This window comes from Cotesia glomerata, linkage group LG1 (assembly GCF_020080835.1).
Source record: "Cotesia glomerata isolate CgM1 linkage group LG1, MPM_Cglom_v2.3, whole genome shotgun sequence".
Taxonomy (NCBI): domain Eukaryota; kingdom Metazoa; phylum Arthropoda; class Insecta; order Hymenoptera; family Braconidae; genus Cotesia; species Cotesia glomerata.
This window is the reverse complement of record NC_058158.1, coordinates 29,212,160-29,233,329: the sequence shown is the minus strand read 5'-3', so window position 1 is coordinate 29,233,329 and position 21,170 is coordinate 29,212,160. Positions and strand designations below refer to the sequence as shown.

General features: G+C 31.4%; 2 protein-coding genes across 10 annotated transcripts in view; both read left to right on the top strand.

Moving 5' to 3' along the window:
* Positions 1-1,938, top strand: part of LOC123274953 (four and a half LIM domains protein 2) — a 58,930-nt gene extending 56,992 nt beyond the window's left edge. For all 9 annotated transcript variants that reach the window (XM_044742766.1, XM_044742761.1, XM_044742765.1 and 6 more), the window contains one exon: positions 2-1,938. In XM_044742766.1, the coding sequence (XP_044598701.1) occupies positions 2-162 (161 nt within the window). In that variant the 3' untranslated portion in view covers positions 163-1,938. The remainder of the gene's footprint in view (position 1) is intronic.
* A 259-nt stretch (positions 1,939-2,197) lies between these two features.
* Positions 2,198-21,170, top strand: part of LOC123274955 (bifunctional heparan sulfate N-deacetylase/N-sulfotransferase) — a 161,033-nt gene continuing 142,060 nt past the window's right edge. The window contains exon 1 of the mRNA XM_044742772.1: positions 2,198-2,534. The gene's annotated coding sequence lies outside the window, so the exon portion shown is untranslated. The remainder of the gene's footprint in view (positions 2,535-21,170) is intronic.

Below are 21,170 nucleotides of genomic sequence, written 5' to 3'. Positions count from 1 at the left end.
GGCATCGGTGGCACACGCTTCATCTCATTCGAGGACAGGCATTGGCACAATGACTGCTTCATCTGCGCTGGATGCAAAACCTCACTAGTCGGACGTGGATTCATAACTGACGGGGACGACATCATCTGTCCCGAGTGCGCCAAACAGAAGCTCTCGGAATGAAAAATTCCCGGAAAAAAATAATATAAAATAAAACATCAGCTAAAAAGTATATTTAACAAAAAAAATATAATAAATAAAATAACGAGTGTTGATGACGAGAAAATTTATAGACGAGGAATAAAATTCATAGAAGATATAATACGTGTGAAAAAATATAAAATAACAATGAATAAATAAATATAACGACGTATTTTATTATACGAAATTCATTCTCGCTATGATTATAAATATTTATAAAATGAAACTTCATTGTAACTTTTTTTTTTTTTTTTTCGTGTTTTTAAATTTATCGACATGTTCCTTTTTTTCAATTAGTTATATTATTAGTCATCTGTTATTGTAATAGTCATTTATAATTTCGAATTTTATTTTTAGCTCTTATAAATTTCTTATAAATACACACCGCTCCAACAGTATTCGAGATATTTTTAACTCTTATAAATTTTTCTCGAGTATTGTTAGACTTGGCTATTGATTCAATGTATGAGCTTATGAATATATATTTAAAAATATAAGTATATATATAAATATTATGAACTATTAAACAAAATGTCCCAACGGATCATAGTGGGAACAATGTGCAGTTGCCTTAAACAATCAAATCGCTTAATATTAATATATTACTCTATACGTATACTTAATAAATAAAAATGAAAACAAAAAAAAAACATTTAACTTAATAAAGAAGCGAGTCAAGTTACGAGTGATGTTATTAATACTATTTCTAAACTTTTTTTTTATTAACAAAAAAAAAAAGAAGAAATATTAAGTCAAATTAAGCTACTTTGTTAATATAGTCGACTCAATGATTTATTAATTAATATTTTTATTCTGAAATAAACTTGATTATTTGCATTGATCTATTAATACGGAAAATCCGAATTCATGAATGATGAAATTGTATGCCGCTATTCAAGTGACTTTAAATAGAATATTGTAAAAATAAAGTAATTAAATCGCCACTGTACCGGAGTATGACAATAAACGAAATACATACACCCATATTTACACTTACACATACACATACATAACTACATTCACACTTACACACATTCATACATTCACTCATGCTTACGAATACACACACAGTAATTTATTTTGTGATTAGTTACAAAACCAATCAACACATAACTACAGCCCGAGCACAATTGCCAATTTACGCTCCCCATAGAATTGCAGCGGGCAAAAAAATTACTATTTTGTTTTATTTTTAAAAAAATAAACCAATGTAATTGAAATTATCTAAAACAATCCAAAATATCTAATTCTAACTATATGTGTGTGTATCTGTCATCATCTATAAATGATAAACGAAATTTGTGGCCTTATCGTGATTACTATATGATCTATTCTTAATTACTTAATTGGTTATAAAAAAATCTTACTGTTTTTAATAACAATAATATCGATTAACAATAAAAATAATAAAAAAATGAAAATATATCTTTATTATTAATCATTTTATTAATTAATATATGTAGTATGTAAATTTACGGTCAACCACAAATAAAAGCAGGAATTGATTTCAAATTGACTTTATAAAACATTGTTATGTATAATAATGAAATAAATGAATAATAAATAATAATAATAATAATAATAATAATAATGATGAATAATTTAATTAATGATAGTAATGAAAGCTTGCATTAATAATAACGATTACATATACCATGACGAACCAATGACACTTGCTATGTAAACATTTAAAATCACTCACATGCACTAATCGTTTTTATTATTAGTAAATTATAAATAATAATAAAAATATAAATAAACTATAAATATATTTTAAACGTGATTATGTACTTGAAATATCAATTTATCACAATGTAAAATTGATCAAATAAATGTTATTATTTACAAACAATTTTAAGAGTTAAAGAATCATTTTATTTGTATTATTCCAGGTGGTTAAAAAATTGATCGTATCTGTACTAACTCTGCAAAAGTATTGCATCCCCTCGTTAGATGGCGTTACTTGGTCCTTCTGAACTTGCAACCCCTGGTATAAATGTAGGTAATCAGCTGTTCAATGTATGCATGGGTGCAAAACCACGCGATAATATCACGTCGAAAAAAATAAATAAGCGTGAGAACTTTATTATTGCGGTTTATTCGCAGTCCAAAGTTCGGTAATAAAAACGTATGAAGAAGAGACGGAAAAAAATGTGTATTCATACGAACATATCGGATTATTTAGCGAGAACGAGCTTATTTGGTAGCTGAGTAAAGTTATTGTTTACGTTTTATTTTGTGTCAACGTATTAGTGATTTCGTTATTCAGTCAGTTGATAAAATATTTTATGCAGCGTTTAACCATTTACTGATTGCTGTATTTTCATGGATCACAGGAAAATATCATCATCACGGTTTGTTTATTTCAATAGAATTTTTATTACATATTTTTGTTCAATATTTGCGTTTACACAAAATGTGAATAAATATTTAATAATAAACAGGAAACGCAACGAATTATATTATTAGTTTACGAATAAAATAAAACCCGTTTTATCTTTCAGCTTTTTATTTTTTTTTTAATAAACGATATGGATTGTAACTATTTATTTAATGATTTTCTGAAAAAATAAAGTGAGATTTTCATCACTGTGAGGATTGAAAATTCAAGAGAGAATCAACAACTTTGTAGATGGCACTAGGTATACCACGTAAAGAGCTTTGAAACAAATCAACCGAAAAAATAATTGATCCGCGGTGCAGTTTTATAGAGTAAACGATCCATATGACAAGCAATCGATTCCTTTTAGAGTAACGAGATGCTTTCTTACGATAAATTTATTATCTTTTATTTCGGGGATCGATTGATGAGAGCGAAACAAGGGAGCAGCAATGCCTGACTAATTTAACAGTTAACTACTTGCTGCGAAGTTTATAACTTGGTGATATCCCTGATTATCGTTAAAATAAATAATTTATCCAATTAACTTTCGAAAGTCTGGGATCTTCCCTAATACGATGGATGATTGACTTGATAGAAAACGATTGGAAAATTCAATTACCGATAAATTTATTAATTCAACTTACATCGTCTCTGTGACGTTGCGAGGCTTTAAACTGTTGAGGATAATAAATAGAATTTACTTTGCTTATCTAAGCTTTAGAAATCTAACTAAACTCTTTACTTTATAACTTTTTTATGGTCCATTTTTTTCTTTTATTTGATTAACGAGTTAAATATATTGGCCTCAAGTTTGGCTTAAGTACTCTTAGATTGATGTTTCTGCTCACGCGTTCGGTGAGCTTTTTCCGGATTTCTATACGGGATTGTAAGATACGACCGATACGTGATAATATTTCGTGAAGATTCGTTCACATTTTAACAGCTTTATCTATTTAATAAAATAATATTTACAGAGGGTTTTCGATTTTCTGAAACATTTTATATAAATTGATTTATTAAAAATACAGTTATATTAACCTGATTAAATTACGTTCGATCGTAAAAGTTTTCATGTGAAAATTATTCAATTAATCAAAAATGTAATTTCGTTAATATACATAATTATTTTTATAAGGATTTATTTTAATATAATACAATGTTAAAAGTTATGTAATGTTAACTGTCAAACTAATTAATCCGGTATCCAATTAAGAAGCAGTGAGATTAAATTAAATTAAAAAAAGTCAAATTGCCAATAAACTTTTATTAGTATGAATTAAATTTGTGTAAAAAATCCATAAAAGTTAAAAAAAAAAAAACAAAAATCAAGTAACTTTTTTTTTCTTTTTCATTTTCATTATTAGTAACGCAATCTTTTAAGGTTTCAATTCTAGGAAGCTGATCGAATCCTTCGCAGATACCACTCCGCTTTCGTACAACTTTAAATCCGTCACACTCGACAGGGTAGAATCGATATCGAGAATCAGTCGCCCGTCTCTTATAAATTCTTCCGAGAACTAGCTCGAATCTCAAGATCTATCTCTTAAATAATCGGGGTCATTCCGTTGTAATTTTTTTTTCTCCAAATAAAAAACTTTTGACGATCTCTATTTTATTCTATTTTAATAAAAAATATTCCAAACGATTTCAATTTTAAAACTCTACTAAAACTAGTTTAATACTGCATACATTAATCCATAAATTTTAATGATATTTTTTAAAGATAATCTATCTTATATCAAACGCTCTAAAAAACCGGATAGAAAATTTAATTACCGTCAGTTTTATCAAATTTTTTACATTTGATCATTCGGGAAAATTTCAGCAGCGCTGAAATGGGATATAAACCTTTGAATTGCGTGCTTGTATGATCAATCGACGTTGAAAACTAATCCTGAAAAAAGTAGCTTGAGCTTTTCGAATAAGCTGGACAGTAACTACACGAATGAAACTAGTCAGAAACAGAAGAACGGCTTTAGTTCCATATACAGATAAAAATCCACACACAAATAGAGAGCGTACCAGATAGATACAATTCTGAGCTGCCCTGAGAGAAACTGTAAACGGAGAAACGTCTTATCGTGAGATGAGCAAGGACCAAGACGACATTGATCTTCCTTAAAGTCCTGGTGTTTCTCTACAAAGTAAACGATAAAGAAAACTTGTCATCGGTTAAATCGAACGGCTTTGATGATGTGATCATACTCGCTGAATAAAATCTTTTCATCATCATTCAGTTTTGCAAATACATCTATTGGGTATTTTATCTCTATTACGATTCGCGGTGTTTTTATTTACCTCAACAAAGAGTGAGCGCTGCATTATATCCCAGCAGTTAATTCAAAGAGACAATGCGGCGTAGTATCACAGTATCGTATTCAGAACTTAAATTCTTCTATCTTTTTTTTTTTTAATTTTTTTTTTTATAAAAGAAATAACTTTTGCTTCCGTAAAAAAGGTAAAATACACAAGACAACTTGTAGAAAACTGTCTCTAGTACATGATGAAGGATTTTATTTTAAGCTAACGCGACTACAAAAGAAAATATCAATCATTTGAAAGGATTGAAAAGAACGCGGTACTCGGTCAATGGATTTTTTCAAACGAAACGTTATCAACTCGATTGTTACTTTCAAAGAAAAGCATCAAACCAACCGACGTAGACTTGAGTTTTTTTTTAATTTTTATTTTACTCTTTACTTTATTTGTTTCTCTTAATAATATTATTATTATGATTTTTTCTCATCACCCTTTCTTGAGGTGAATTTCTGTTCAATAGACAGCCACCTCGGAACAATAGATAAGCTCTTAGTCATTTACTCAAGCAACTATCCCGTTCCTTTCACAAATTTAACGCGTTTCTCATCCTCAGTTTGGTTATTATGTGTCTTATTCAAACAATGATCTCACTCTCTAAAATGTTCGCAGAGACACATACACATACAGTAGCAAAATAGCAACAGTAAACCAGGATGAACAGGAGTATTGAAAGTTTTATAACCTCTGAAGGGCTTTTGTTCGCCAATAATTTCCAACGCAGCTTGAGTCAAGACGAGGTTGTGTCATTTGAAAACTATAGCAGCTGCAGAACTTTGTTCTTAAGAGTAAGTCCTCGGTTGTCGTCGTCAGTATCGTTTCGTCTTGTCTTACGTCTCTTGTGTACAAGCTCTGTACTCCAATCCTACGGCAGCATAGGGTAACACAGCATATAGTAGTAAAACAGGAGATCGTCTCAGCGAAGTTTACTACCAACTTCGTAGTTAGTACGACAATGTCTTGTCTTATGGTAAGCGTACCTCAATCCACTTGTTCCACTATTTATGGCGGAAAGAAAACTGTTAAATTGATTACACAATCAATCATTTATCAAGATAATATCCTGGAGTGACGTGTAACAAAAATTTAAAAAGTGCGGTTATTTTTTTTCCTCGGTAAAGCCTCATTTATTCTCGACATTATCTGTAATAATTTATATAAAGTAACGCAAAGCTGTGATATTTATTCTCTCGGGCTTTGTTAAACGTTGAAGGTGGTAATTTAACATTATATATTGTACATTATAATGTTTTCTTTTCAACTTAATATTTTAAATTTTATTACACAACCATTTTTGAAGATCGGCCGAAGGTGGATCGACACAAAACGCCGGAAATGATGCGATCCTTTATTTTCTTGAGCAAACGGTCAACCGGATTCGGATGCCCGTCTATATCTGAAGATGCAACAACAGCCAGCCAGCAATCTGATACAACAATGCCCTGGAGCATTGGCACCAGAACTGAACCGAAACTTTGTGCACTTGGAGCCCGTAAATCAGGCTGGACTTTTGTTGCAGTAACTGCTTAGTAAGTACGAGACAATTTGCTGTGCAGACAGGGTATTCACTGAGCATCGACCAGAAGTAGTCCACAAAATGCTTTTGTGTATTATACACAGCATACACTATAAGTGAAGGATATGCCATTTTATTACTTTTACTTGTCTTGTATTGTGTTGAAAACATAGGCTACACAACTGACTTATACACGAAAATATGTACCAGTCAAGTTGATATCGACGTTACGAAATTTGGAGTCTTTCAAATGCCCAAATGGAAGCAATGCGCGTCCCGCTGCCTACTGCCGCCACAATATTGCGGCTTCCTTGGCTCGCTTCCAAGTTCTACTGCAGCCCAAGTGTCCTAGCTCTCTGTGCTTTGTGGATATAGCCGTTGAAATTGTTCCAGTGTGCGGTAGTTTTTAGGATACCTTTTAATCTGTAACCCTCTCATCATAACTTTGATATCGTGCCCACTGCCGATTCTTATCCAGCTGTTCAACTCACCGTATCCTTAATACTGCTTGCGCAAAAGAAAATCTAAAGATTAAAAATCCTTATCGTTTTATTTTTTGCAAGACCTCCTCGACGGACAACAGTTGGAAAATTTATTACTTTGAAGAGAATCATTTTTTTTTTCAAGACAAGTTGGTTCTTTTTTTTTTTTTTTTTTTTATAAGAAATTATTATTGCTTTCATTAGCAAATTGCCTAATTTCAGTTTTAAAAATGATTTATCCACTTTTTTAATAATTAATTCCTCTGTTTTTGATGTTGGATTATTTTCAAACATAAATACTCAAAATAACTTGAATCATTTTTATTAATAAAAATTGATGATATATTCCCTTTATAACCTTGATAGAGAATAATTATAATAACTGTAATAGCAATGAATGAATAAAATATACTGTGAATATTTATCTAAAATGAAATAATATAATTATAATTTTACTAATGGAAATAAAAAGAATAATGATAATAACAACAAAGAGTATAATTCGGATACGAGGGGCTAATTTATGAATTTTTGATACGCGATATTCTCCCACGCATTTGTTGGATACGTAAAATAAATTTGAATAAAACAATTAATTAATATAAAGTTATCGTTGTAGAGAATCATTGTTACTGTTATTATTATGATTACGGTCATTATTATTGTTATTATTATTCAGAGAGTGGTGAATAACCAGAGGTGTTCTATTTTATGAGTATCATTGTACTATTTTCCTCGTGTATACACACAGGAAGGGAATATTTAATCAGTAAGTATTAACATTCGATTGGTTGTAATGCGGCGTGTATGTACCAGCGTAATTTTGGAAAACCCGTGGACTATAAATCAGCAATTTCCAATTGTACGGTGTTTACAACACGAGTACGTCTGCTAGTTACTCGTGTATTTTCGAGTGGATCGATAAGTTGACGCACTCATTCGTACCCGCGCACCCTTTTAGTCCGCAATAGTTCCATGTTTAGCGAGATCGGTTCCAGGGTTCTGTGGGGGGAGACGGCGCGATACCACCCCAGTATATAGTATATAGTATACAGCCGAATGTTGGTAGAATATTTAGGACGAATCGCAAAACGCATTTAGTCATCCGTGTGAATTTTACAGTTAGAGCAGATGTGTGCAAACTCGCGCTCGTTTGAGCACGGTGCCACTGGCTCGGTCTCCATGCACTCGTTGGCGATGCTACACAACGATTGATGATATATCGAAATCATCGTCTATCATTGTCGTCCCGCATGAGTGCTGGTGCAAGTCTAACTGAATATATTTATTCAATTGATCTTTTACGTACACACATAGTCATAGTCGCATCACACTTTTCTGTCATGTGTACCCATATCAACCGACGAAACTTTTATTTTTTATTTTTATCATTTTTTCATTTATTTTTGCTTTTTACTCCCTCGAAAAATGGAATGCACTGTGGAAAAGTCTATGCATTTGATAAGAAAAACTTGAAAGTTGTCTGACCCAAACATGTTGGGGCACTTTTACTTCGGAAAACTCGTAATACTTTATTTATCCCACCAGAATAAAGTTTATATGTATGTATGTATGTATGTATGCATGCATGCATGCATTCAAGTTTTCGCTATTCGCTGTACAGTGCATGGTGTACGCTACACCACACTGCACTACACTGTAAGGAAGAAGAAAAAAGAATCCACTAGTCCATTTTGTCGCGACGTCGATCACACACACATACACACATTCACATTCACAAACGGTGATATGAGGATTATAGTGTGACGACGGTACTTTATATTAAACTTTTTCGTTTTCACATAAAACGAAAGTGCGGCTTTGGGAATGGAATATATATATATATATATATATATATATATATATATATATATATATATATATATATATATATATATATATATATATATATATATTTATAAATAAAAATATATAGGTTGGGTGGGTGGAGTTTGGTTTGGTTTGGTTGGATTTTGATGGGTGGTTAGTTGGGTTGCGGGTGAAGTGAAAAGAGTAGAGGAGAATTTCAGTATAGCAAAATGTCGGTGCGCTCGAGTATGATGGATGCGTTTAGGAATTATTCACAGTAGTTTGAGTATTTTCCGGATGCAACTGAGTTTGTGTGCGAGGTTTCTCAGAGACAAACTACAGTCATTTGTCACAACACATTTCTCGCGGATGGTTATGAATACCCGACCGACCGTACTTCTATCGTAATTTACCGTTATTCTACTAATAAAGTGACTGATAATGTTCTCGCGGTTAATATTTGTCCCGAGGAAAAATCGCTAAAAATCAACTCGTTACAGATATGATTAGCTGCACGCTGTTATATACTCCCGGGTTTCTCATAAAATCAAGAAAATATTAAAGCGTAGTGTAATTATAGATAAGGCGGTGTGTTTGCAAAACACAATTAAGAGATTACGGGAAAAGTTATAATTAAAATGTCATTCTGAAGGGTGAGAAGGGGGAGGGTGTGTTATTCTACGAGATTGTGTTATCTCAGCACTGTACTAGTCTTTTCTCTTTATTGCTACTCACGAGGTTTATGTCAATCTTAAACGACTCAAATGTTTCTTTAGTATTATATCAAAGTACAATCTACCTTCTACCTTTTACTTAACTTTATAATGTTTTATTTCAAACTATAACTCAAATATTTGCATAAGAAATTTCTGAATATTCTAGTCGTTACTTAAATTAATTGTGCGGTTAGATTAATTGGGGTATAATTATTTTTATTAATTTTTACGCTGACAGAATTAATTAATTAAAGTGTTAAGAAAACACAATAGAGTTATATAATAACAAAAATAATAATATTTTTTTAACGTACGTAATTAATCATTTAACGAAAAAGGGTAACACTGTTGAAAACAAGTTGATAAATGTATTTTTTTGTGATAACCTTGAACCTTATAAAAGTTCTTGCATCATAACACGAAGGAAGCGTGTAATTTCCCGGATACTCATCTTTTAAAAGCTATTGTGAGAAAGTGAACGAGGATACGAGAAAGAGTTGAATAGAGAGTAAAGAGTTCTTATATAATCTCGCTCGTGTTTCTGTACTACTTGTGCGGTGGATGGTTGTATTAGTTTCCGCGAAAAAGCTTCGTGGTTAAAGCAACTTTTACTCTACTCTTCTACTCTTACTGTAGGTATTTCACCCATCCGACAAGCTCTACCCCCAAAGGATCCAGCGTTATCGTCCTCAACTTTTTATCCGTCTTCATTCGCGTTTTTCACCAACTGTAATGACCCGAGCCAATTTGTCTTCCCGAAAAAAAAACAAACCACGATGACAACCAAGTGGAAGAGGAAGAGGAAGAGAAGGAGGAGGAGGAGGAGGAGGAGAAAACCCAGCTCGTAGAGGAAAGAAAAAAAAAATTATGAATGAAAAAAATACTGAGAATTGTGAGCTGGCAACTTTTTGATGGCAATCGAGCGAAGAAAAATTTCTATAACTAAAGAAAACTTATTTTTTTTTCTTTTTGCTATCATTATTGTTGTTATTTCTGCTTTAACTAAAATTTTTTTTCCTTTTTACAAGGTAGTATCTCTTTAGTTTACAATAGATTGGTACCTTTTCATAAACGTTTGTTGTTTATTTGTAGTATCATAAGTAAAGCTTTCAGTCTGCTCATAGCTTTTATTCTTCGATTATGTCAACTAAGGGCAACAGATTCCCAGACCATCTGTAATCATCTCGGGTTAACAATACCCGAAGAAGACTTACGCTTATCCGTTGTAAAACTAAAATCCAAACATACAAAAGTAGCTCAACAAGCGTCTGGCGGACTGATAACGAGGACATATCCTGGAGCAGCTAACACCACCGTACAGTATTATTATATAGAAAAGGATAAACGATAGAGGACCTGGAGTCAGAGTCACTTGTGTTACACTAGGCTACGGAACAAGAGACTAGTTCCTTCAGTTGCAGTTTATTTTCATGGATGACAACTTGAATCCTTGGGATATATCCTCTTACATTTTCTCTTATACTGCTTCTTGTTTCTTTTTATCTGCTTCATCCCATAAACATTTGTCTTTGCACAGTTCACATCGATCCGAACGATACTCATTAATTTCAATGGACGCTTTAAATATAGAGTTACTGCTTCGAAACAAGATATCTTTTTCTTTCCGGGATGATCAGTCAACTGGATTGTTTTTCTCATAGATAGGCAGCTCGTTATAAAGATCGGAGATTAGAATTTAGCTTAAAAGTTTCATTTTCAACAAGATTTGGGTTTTCACCCTCCTAATCGGTAGTTTAAGACAAGCATAACTCAACTTCTTGCTTCAACAAACTAATGACTCTTGGGTCTTCTGAAGACGACACAAATTGCTAATAATACACGGAGAAAAATTAATTATAGTATTTACTATACGAAAATATTAACTCCTACTATCTGAAATGGTAATAAAATTAATTAGTCACAAAATAATAGGTGTTATCATTGACAATTGTGCTAGTTACTATTAATAATGGTAACGATTACTATCGAAAATGATAATTGTAATTATTAAAAATTATCTGCTATAATCGAAGATGGTAACTGTAACCATCGCAGATTGTACAAATTCTGAAAGAAAAAATAATATAAATTAATTTAATTTAATTCTTTATTTGCATCCACATTTTAGTTATGAACATTTTGTCCTTTAAAATTTTAAAACAAGTAATAACACAATCGTCTAAATTCATATATGATTAAAATTTCCAAATATTAGAGCTGTTATTGATTATTTTGAATAATTGACTGCGATTATCAAAATAGCAATTATCCAAGATTTGGGTTACTAAAAAAGTCTTATTATTATCAATTGTTAATATTTTTTCACAAGATAAAATAATGAAACATCATTTGATGGTTCCATTATAATTGAATTAATTATAATCCTATCATCTATATTATTAAGAGAAAATACTCTATCTCTAGATTCATAATTAATAAATGACCTTATATCTTGTGAATTATTGACATTTTTAAAAATATAAGCTCACTCCGACATTATACTCATTGAGACCTTTCATTTGAGTACCCACATCAATTTTTCATATATATATATATATATATATATATATATATATATATATATATATATATATATGTATGTATAAATTTTGATTTTTTTGGAAATTTCAAATTTTTTTTGAAAAATCTGGCGTTGAAACTTGTTTTAGACAAATGAAAATTTACATATAAATTCAATCCCGATTTTTTGTGCACTACACTGCGCTACAACTGCTTTTAGTTAATTCAGAAATGCATTCACGCTAACGCAGATTCTTAATTTCTTAAATATTTTTTACTAGCTTAGATAGTAGCTATTGTTATTACTGATGGTAACTGCAACCATCAGGTTCTATTAGGAATTACGATTTTGATAATAGTAGTAACTAGTTAAAATAATAATAGCTATTATTACTGATTATCATCATAATAGTAGGAGTTACCATCAGGATGGTAACTACTACAATTCAGATGGTTTACATAATTATTTAAATAATATTTACTACTATCGAATTCAGTAAATAGATTTTACCATAACTAGATAATAAACTCTACTACAGAAAAACCTGTACAAATGACCACCTTTGTAATATGACCACCTCTCTATATTGACCAGTATCTCTAGGAACCGGCTTAATTACGCTTACATTACCCATATTAATACCTCTCTAATCTGACCACCTCTCTTTACTGACCACCTGCCTAATGTGACCTCTATTTTAAAAATATTCGAACTTCAATTGACCTTTGTACATTGACCAGCTCCTCCCTCTCTCTCATTTTTCGCATTATCTATGAATCTTCTTTTTCAATTTTCGTAAAAATTAATAATTTTATTTTTACCCGGGCAAAATTTTTACCCACTTTTCATTCTCTGTACATTGACCACCTGCATACAATGACCACTCTTATTGAGAACCGTAAGTGGTCAGTGTACACAGGTTTTACTGTATAAAATTTTCTCCGTGTAAGTTAGTAGCTAACGGGGAATGTCTCAGGGCCTCAGAAGTTATTGATGAAAGATGAGATTTTAATGGTGAAGCGTATCTTAATCTGGCAAAAATAGACGAATAAGCTTAAAAATTGATGATTAATATGATTAATTTTTGAGATGAGTCGTCGATGGAAAAGGGTATTTATAAACGTTTAAATATAATTTGAACGTCTGGAGATTTAAAGTCATAAACGAATTATTAATTTTCGTTAAGGTATCATACAGATGATGAAATTATCGATAAACAATAAAGTACTGTCAGTATTGCAAATGTCAAATATCAATTAAAAGTCTCGTTTTATTTTTAAAATTATATGCTCGGAATCTGTACTTTCAGTAATGGAAAGTGTTTAATATGTTTTTTTTTCTGTTATCGTATTAATTTTTCTTAAAACCTAAACGATATTTTTAGTAAAATAAGATAAAAATTGTGATTTCTTATTAGACAATATTAAACGCAAAAATTTTAAAAGTTTAATATTTTTTTACTGGTTCCATGTAATTCTTCAAAAGTTTAATGTGATTATTATATTACAAGAATCTTCTAATATGCAAAATTTCAAGACAAAACTTCATACGTCTAGAAACAAGAAAAAGTAGCGATGTGATTAGGAGTGTATATCAAAAGAATCAACAAATTTTTTTCCAAATGATCATAAAATGTCGTCAAAGAATGTCAAAATAAAGACCTTGTCAAAATTTGAGCTGTTAATATTAATCTTTAGAGGACATGAATTAAAATTTTTTAATTTTAGAGGTCACACAAAATTAATCTTTAGAGGTCACACAAAATTTTCATTTAAATAATATGAAAAAAAATATTTAAAAAATTTGGAATTTTATATTTTGTCTCCTAAGCTACTTATCTAGTAACATTATAAATAATTTTCATAGATAATTGAACGCTCTACAAATAAAGTCTCTTATTATTTTTCGATAAATTTATTTTTTCAAAAGTTATTTAGGGTTAAAGTTGGGCATATTCTAAATTGTTAGTTTTTTTTTCCATTTTCAGTGAAATAATTATTGTTTAGATGAAAATTTATCAATAATTTGTTTGATCAAAATTTCCATCACAGTTGTCCATCAGAAAATATTGTCAATAGACAGAACCGACGAAGACTCAAATAAGTTGTATTCTACTTAGAACAAAAATACCAAATCTCAAATTACCATAAATTAGTAATTCAAGAGCCATAAATTGATTCAAGGATGAAGTGAAGTTAATGAGTGATTCAAAGTGCATCAAGCTATTCTTCGTTATCCGGAGGATTCTCGAATGTATATTAGTATCAATATAGATCGCAGATAGGAGCAGTAACACGGCAAGTGACAATTAGTTGACGTAGATATATATGTATATCCTTACCCTCGAAACATCTAATGTACCAATGCTCTCTCATTTGTAATTCAAAGTGACCATATGTATGCGTGAGAAGGCACTTTATGCATCTGTATAGAGTCGAAACTTGCTTTCTAAAGTCTACAGTCTACAGTACTAGTAAGAGTATTCGTCCTTACTCGAGGGATTCACTTTGGACTGTATCTGGTAGTTTGCGAGACCAAGTATTCTCTCTATCCTTTCTCTCTAAGCTCACCCATTTCACTCAAACACATTTCAGATGCCTGATGTACACGGGGAGCAAAGTTATCTTTCTTTCTCTACTCAGCTCTCGGCTCTTTAGATTGAGTGACGAAGGAATATTCAAGTTGGATTCAACTTAACCAAAGACATACGACATCCCTTTCGACGACTGTTGTACCCTCGCTTTCACATCTATCGCCCTCGCTCGATCAAATTTACATGACCAATACTCGCACTTCGGAACTCGGTTATATCACTTGGATTGCTCTGTGGCAAAGAGTTATTATTAGATGAATTATGCACCGACGAATAATAGCACGGCACTCAAGGCTGACATTAAAAAAAAAAAAAAAAAATAATAATAATAATATTTCTAATGCATGAGATTGAAAGCCTCGGTTTAGTTTTCTTTTTTATTATCCCTTATTTCTTCTCCTTCTCGTTCGTTTCCTTGTTGCTCACTTTTTTTGTCTTTTTTTTTCAGCAGTAACTTTCCCGCGTAAATGTATTCTTTTCGCAGTAAGAGGACGCGTACTAGAGAGGTCGCTTTAAATATTTCATTCTGTTAATCAGACTTTTCTTTCTCTCTAGTTTAGATTTTTTTTCTTTATCTTTTTAAATATATTCACTTTATCCTTCTCTCTTCGGCCCACAGCCCACAGTGCTCATTTCTCATTTTCATTACCGTCCTCTTTTATTTTTTTATTTAGTGTTATTTCTGTGAATAAAAAACACATTTAATTTTATAGCAACCTGTTTCAGGTTCCTGTTTATATTTATTTATTATGTTCATTATTCTCGGTTAAGCCTTCAAACTAATTATTTATATCCGACACATTCAATGAAAATACCTCGTGACATTAATAAAACTTAAAATGAAAACAAAACAAAAAATACAAAAAAAGTTAACATTTAAGAGCTTTCAATGTAATTACTCTATTACTCTGGCAACTGCTGCAAAGTATTTCATTTTTTTTTTGTATTTTAAATGTATTTCATTCTGACCTAAAAATAAGCTTAAACAAAGCAAAAACTAAATCGAACACGGTTTTAATATTCAATAATCCATTAGTTTGCTTTTAGTTTTAAACATCGATTGACCCGTTTCTAGTTAAGTAGACGTTAATAAAAAACCATTAATACGTATCCAAAGTATATATTACATATTTTTTATTTAAAATAATAGACCTAAACAGTAAATTAATTCGACAATATCTAAAAGGAACACCAAAAATATTTGTCGAGGCTCCATTAACTTGAAATACAATTGTGGGAGCATAAATTACGTCCTCCTGAATAGAATAAACCATAAAAACTTAAACAGTGAGTACAATAAGGACATGCACACTCGATAATGCATATTCTACACAGTAACAATGTTGTGAACCACGATGATACCACGCGTATAACAGCTCGAAGCATTGAGAATCGCGCATCCACGAGAGTCAACGATCCGTTGGATTTGCACGACATTACACGAGTCACCAGTGACGGATCGACGATTGGAAATGGAATCCTATGAATCGTTAGTGGATTCGATCACCGCTATAATTACTTAATCGTGCTTGCGTCCGTTCCTCACCCCCTGCTCCCGTATATTTCATCGACAAGCACATCGTTTTCACCCGTTCATATGTATCCGATTTTATTGATCTCTACTACTGAAAAGTATTTTCATAAAACATCGTACAAGCTTACAATACCGTACGTTTCTACTTTTATACCTGTGAAAAAATTTTCTGATGCGGCCATGAAAAAATTTGATGTCCATATATGGCTTAATATGAAAATAGAGTTGAAAATCTCCGTCAGAAGCGCATGATCGCTGAATCGCCTCTCTACAAGAGATTTAAGTCTAAGATTTTAAGTTATTAAACAATAATTTTTTTTTTATTCTTTCATTTAAAATTTTTAGAAAAATTTACTCCTAAATGAGCGCAATAAAATAAAAAAATAAAATATCAAAATATATAAATAAAACGAGATCTGAAATTGTTGACTGAAAGCGAAGAATCATAACAAAACACCAAATTTAATCACATTTAACTAAATTGTAACAATTTATAAATAATGTAAATACATGAAAGCTATGAATAAAGATTTTTAAAAAGCGAAAAAAAATTTTTTTCACGCGTTCTGCATATAGTTTTTTATTTTCATTTTTTCTCAACTAAAATGCATCGAATTATGCTTAAGAGTACGGGAAGCAAAAAAGTAATAATATTGTATAAAATGTTCAAAATTATTTTTATATTTTTAAAATTATCAGCAAAGATTTCTAAAATAAAAAAAAAATGTCATTCTCGTAAGAAGCTTATCTGACATTGATTTTTAGCTCAATCAGCTACTAAACCAACTTTTGTTTAATTAAGGTTAAATTAATACGACATGTTGATTGACGTGCACAATTCTAGAAAAAATACAAAATTATAATTAACTCATTTTTTATTTTTATTCATGGCCTGATGTGGCCATCTATATGACCAAATTAGGTCATATTCGATAATTTTTTCACAGGTTTATGTTATTATGAATGTATATCTTCCACATAGTATGTACGTGTGTAGAAATGTTTGAGTACATTATCGTTGGTAAAATCTTCATGGGTTCTCGTTCCGTGACAAGTGAACATTTTAGTGTAGAAAAATGATGCGTGTTTTGATACGATTCCGAAAAATAAAAGGCAATACTGTTACGTGTCTATGTGTACATAAGTTTATATATATATGTATGTGTTTTGTTATATCTAGACGTAGAAATATGTATTATTATCAAAACAATGGGTATCGACTCGACGAACAACGACGTGAACTAAATTTTATTTTGTTTTTTTTTTTTAGCAATTTCTTTTCTTTTGTCACGATCGCCCTTATTTTATTGTAGTATGCTGCAATAAATATACATTTGTGTGTGGATATGAAAACATCGACGGCAGTATAGCATGTGACTATGGTGATATACTCTCACTCATTTTTACACAATAATCCAATCGCATGATGAGAGAACAATAGTAACAACCCTCTTTGTCACACCCCATTTGTCCGGACATGTAGACTTTTGGCTACTTCCGAGAACTTTGGTAACATGTACGAAGAAAAAAGATTATTATATGATTATTAGTTATGAAGAAATATGAGACTAATAACAACAAGTTTCGATAAATAACAGACATAAACAATGACTAATAACTCATAGCTATAACAACAGTAAGTAATGGATGGTATTCGTTTTTATTTATTATTATTATTATTATCATCATCATTATTATTATTATTTTGTAATTTGAATGAGTAGTCACCTGGCGTTTCTCAATTAACGTAAATACACTTGATCCAATAGAGTGACATTTCTACGTTATCAAAATAATTACCATTCAGTTCACAGATAGAGTTTGACTGATTCCCCAAGTTTCCATTCTATTAGACACCCGGGGCTTCACCTACTGCTAAAAGTTTTCGGTAAGCTTTGTGAACGTTTGCAACTATATCTTTCGGTTCTGCAGACAGACATAGTCATAAATGTGTACATCTATATTATATGTTATATATTATGTACTATATGTCTTGAGACTAGACCGTAACTCGCGGTAAAGTGAAACACTGATGAATGACATTCACTTGCAGTTACTTTACTCGAGTTATGTCGAATGCATTTGAGATACACTACTTATTACAATGAATCTTAGTAATTTATTGTGGGATGTAACACGCCACTGAATAGATCATTTAATACATAATAGAAGAATGTGTTTTTTTTTCTAAGGTTGTATTGTCAGTCATAGCTTTATTGTTCAGAATTCAATAAAATGTTGAATTTAAATAGATTATGGTAAGTTTAGATTCTATCACAAATTAAAACGACGATAAAAAAAGGGATATTAAATATTTTCGATAATTGAAAGACAGATTCAGAGCCAGTAATAGCAGTAATTAATAAAAATAACTATCAAAAATTATTTTTGTCTCTATTTCTTCAACGCAACGTTGCTTAGGTTCATCTGCTACGTAAATCAATTGAGATTTTCTATTTGATATTTGATGTTCGCAATATCAATAGTATTACTTAAATTCTGTTTCAAAATATAAGGCTCTCAGAGATGTATAAGGATAAAAAATAGAATAATGTGACGTATAATATTGTAAAAAAAAATAATAATAATAATCGTGATGGTAATGAATAAAAAAACGAACCGGTGTTGGGCGTGTGGAATGTACAATTTTGTCTCTCGTGGGAATACAGCCTTCACTCGGTGTTTCGCGCTCCGAATTCCCGGGGCGGCTGTCGGGGCTCGATAACTTTATCTTGCCTATTAACCGCGGGATTCGAGAATTTCCGAGCAAACCGGACCACCAGATATTCAAGAAATTCCACAAACTCCGTGTAAAACAATACAACGCAGACAGTAAATGGCAACCTTCATAAATTTAATATTGTTATTTATCACTATTCAATCGGATTTTTGTAATAAAATTTTTTAACAACTTACAGCATATTTGCAGTAAAAATTTTTTATTGAGAAATATTGTCGATAAAATGTTAAAATAGGCAAGGATCCATTTTATTCGAAGCAAAAATTTTAGGGAGCTTTAGGGGCAATAAATATTCCCATGTTAAGCAAATAAAAAATGACTAACCAAGTATAAAAGTGTCGGTGTTTAACTCAAGAACAAGCTGAGGAGTGTAATAGCTCTAAATATCAGGAGGGTCAAGATGACATTTCCGTTTCTCTCGATTAGTTTCGCCCTTAGGTGTTATATATTCCCTCGAGTGCGTATCCTCTTCAAGATACACAGTACAAAGCAAAAGTACATAGAGAAACGTCGTGGGAAAGCACAACGCAGAGAGAATATCTTCAGGAATTAACTCCTCTCGCGAATACTCGCGGTAGCATCAATCAACTTTCCTTCGTCTTCGCCTTCGCCTTAGATCTTGGTTTTATTTTTCACTCTCCTCCTTCCTTCTTCTTCTACTTCCCATCCCTCTTATTTTTTCTATTTTTCTTAGCCGGTTGTTTCCCTTAACCCGTGTATAGTTTCGATGTGTAGAGCAAGTATGTGTTTGAAGAAGTCGATATTGCCTTCCGCTCGATTGTCCGCTCAATGAAGCGACTCTTCACTTGAAGGATATTATTTTCCGAGACCGTTATCATTTTGAATTATTGGCAGTTAATTTTAAATGAAAATTCTCATCTAAAGTACTTACTCATTGACTTCATTTTTTAATCTATAACAACAGAGTCATTTTTCATCCATCAACAAAAGTTATACTATAACTATAACTATAATTCTTATGTTACTCTGTTTTTTCTTATTCTTATTTTTCTTGATATAAAATTTCAGTCGACTTTAATTATGAACGAAAATATTCAAGTAGACTTATAAAAGAAAGAAATTAAAACTGACTAATGAAATTATTAGCATAATAAATTTTCCTGAATATTCAATAGCCATTATATATGTATAATATATACAGTTGATGACTGTAACGGAGAGGGAAAAAATGAATGCCGCTGTAGGCTATTTCGTCAGATAAAAAAAAATAAAACTATTGCGTACTAGTAGAAACTTGGAAATCCTTTTATCCATTCGCGACAGTGGGTCCTCGTCTTGGGACGGCAGACGTGCCCGAAGGGCACACCAATCTACATTCAGCAAAACTTTACTCTGCTGTCAATGTATATATTTATATATAGATTTTTTTTTTGTTAAAATATACGTATATATGTGTATTATATATAAAGATATAGATTACAAATGCATGTATGCGTTTGAAAAGGCCTCGTTAAGTATAGCAAAACGATATGATTCTGGCAGGAGCTGAGATCGTGACTCTTCTTTAACGAACCGCCCAGAAGCCGTAAATTTTTTTTATCCTCGACTCACTCTTCCTTCTACTACTACTACTACTACTACTACTACTACTACTACTACTACTACTACTACTACTATTTTTTCTTCCTTGATTTTTTGTTATTTTACATTAACTCATCACCTGGCAATTGTACGCGTGCGCACTGTCTTGTCGAGTGAGTTAGATAGTTGGCTCTCGAGTCTGCCGAGGGTGGATTCATGTAAAATTCATCCGGCTCTTCGGGTTGAACGGCAGACGAGCGAAGGGGGACAAAAAGGACTCTGATGGTGGTTCAAGTTCCGTTAAATTTCATTTATTGCTCAGTAAGCGCAATTGTTCACCGCCTTTTTTTTTTTTTATTTTTGAGTAACTCGCGAATCAATAATTATCACATTAACATTTTTACTTTTCGATTCTCTGCCACTGCCGTTACACTTATATGACTGTGTACTGCTATACGTAAAACATTGCATGGCAGATTGGAATTTTATTTAAAAAGTTACTCGTATTAAGTTGTTTATTTTTTTCTTTATTCTCAGAACATAAAGTTTGCCCTCGTACCATTGTATTTTTTTTACAACTCTACCTCTACTCATGATGAAGTAAATAAAGCCCTGAGAAACTTAAGACCCTGATTTTTATTCAGCGTCACGCTGTTTACAAAAACCGTTCTCAATCTTTCTACTAACTTTGTACGGGCTTACTATAGTATAGTACTTGAGGCACAATATATTTATAAGAACAATACAGTTTTAATTGAAAAATTTTCATAACATTTTTACAAAAAATTAAATTTTCTAATTACGAGCTTGTAGAACCTTCATACACATATATACCAAA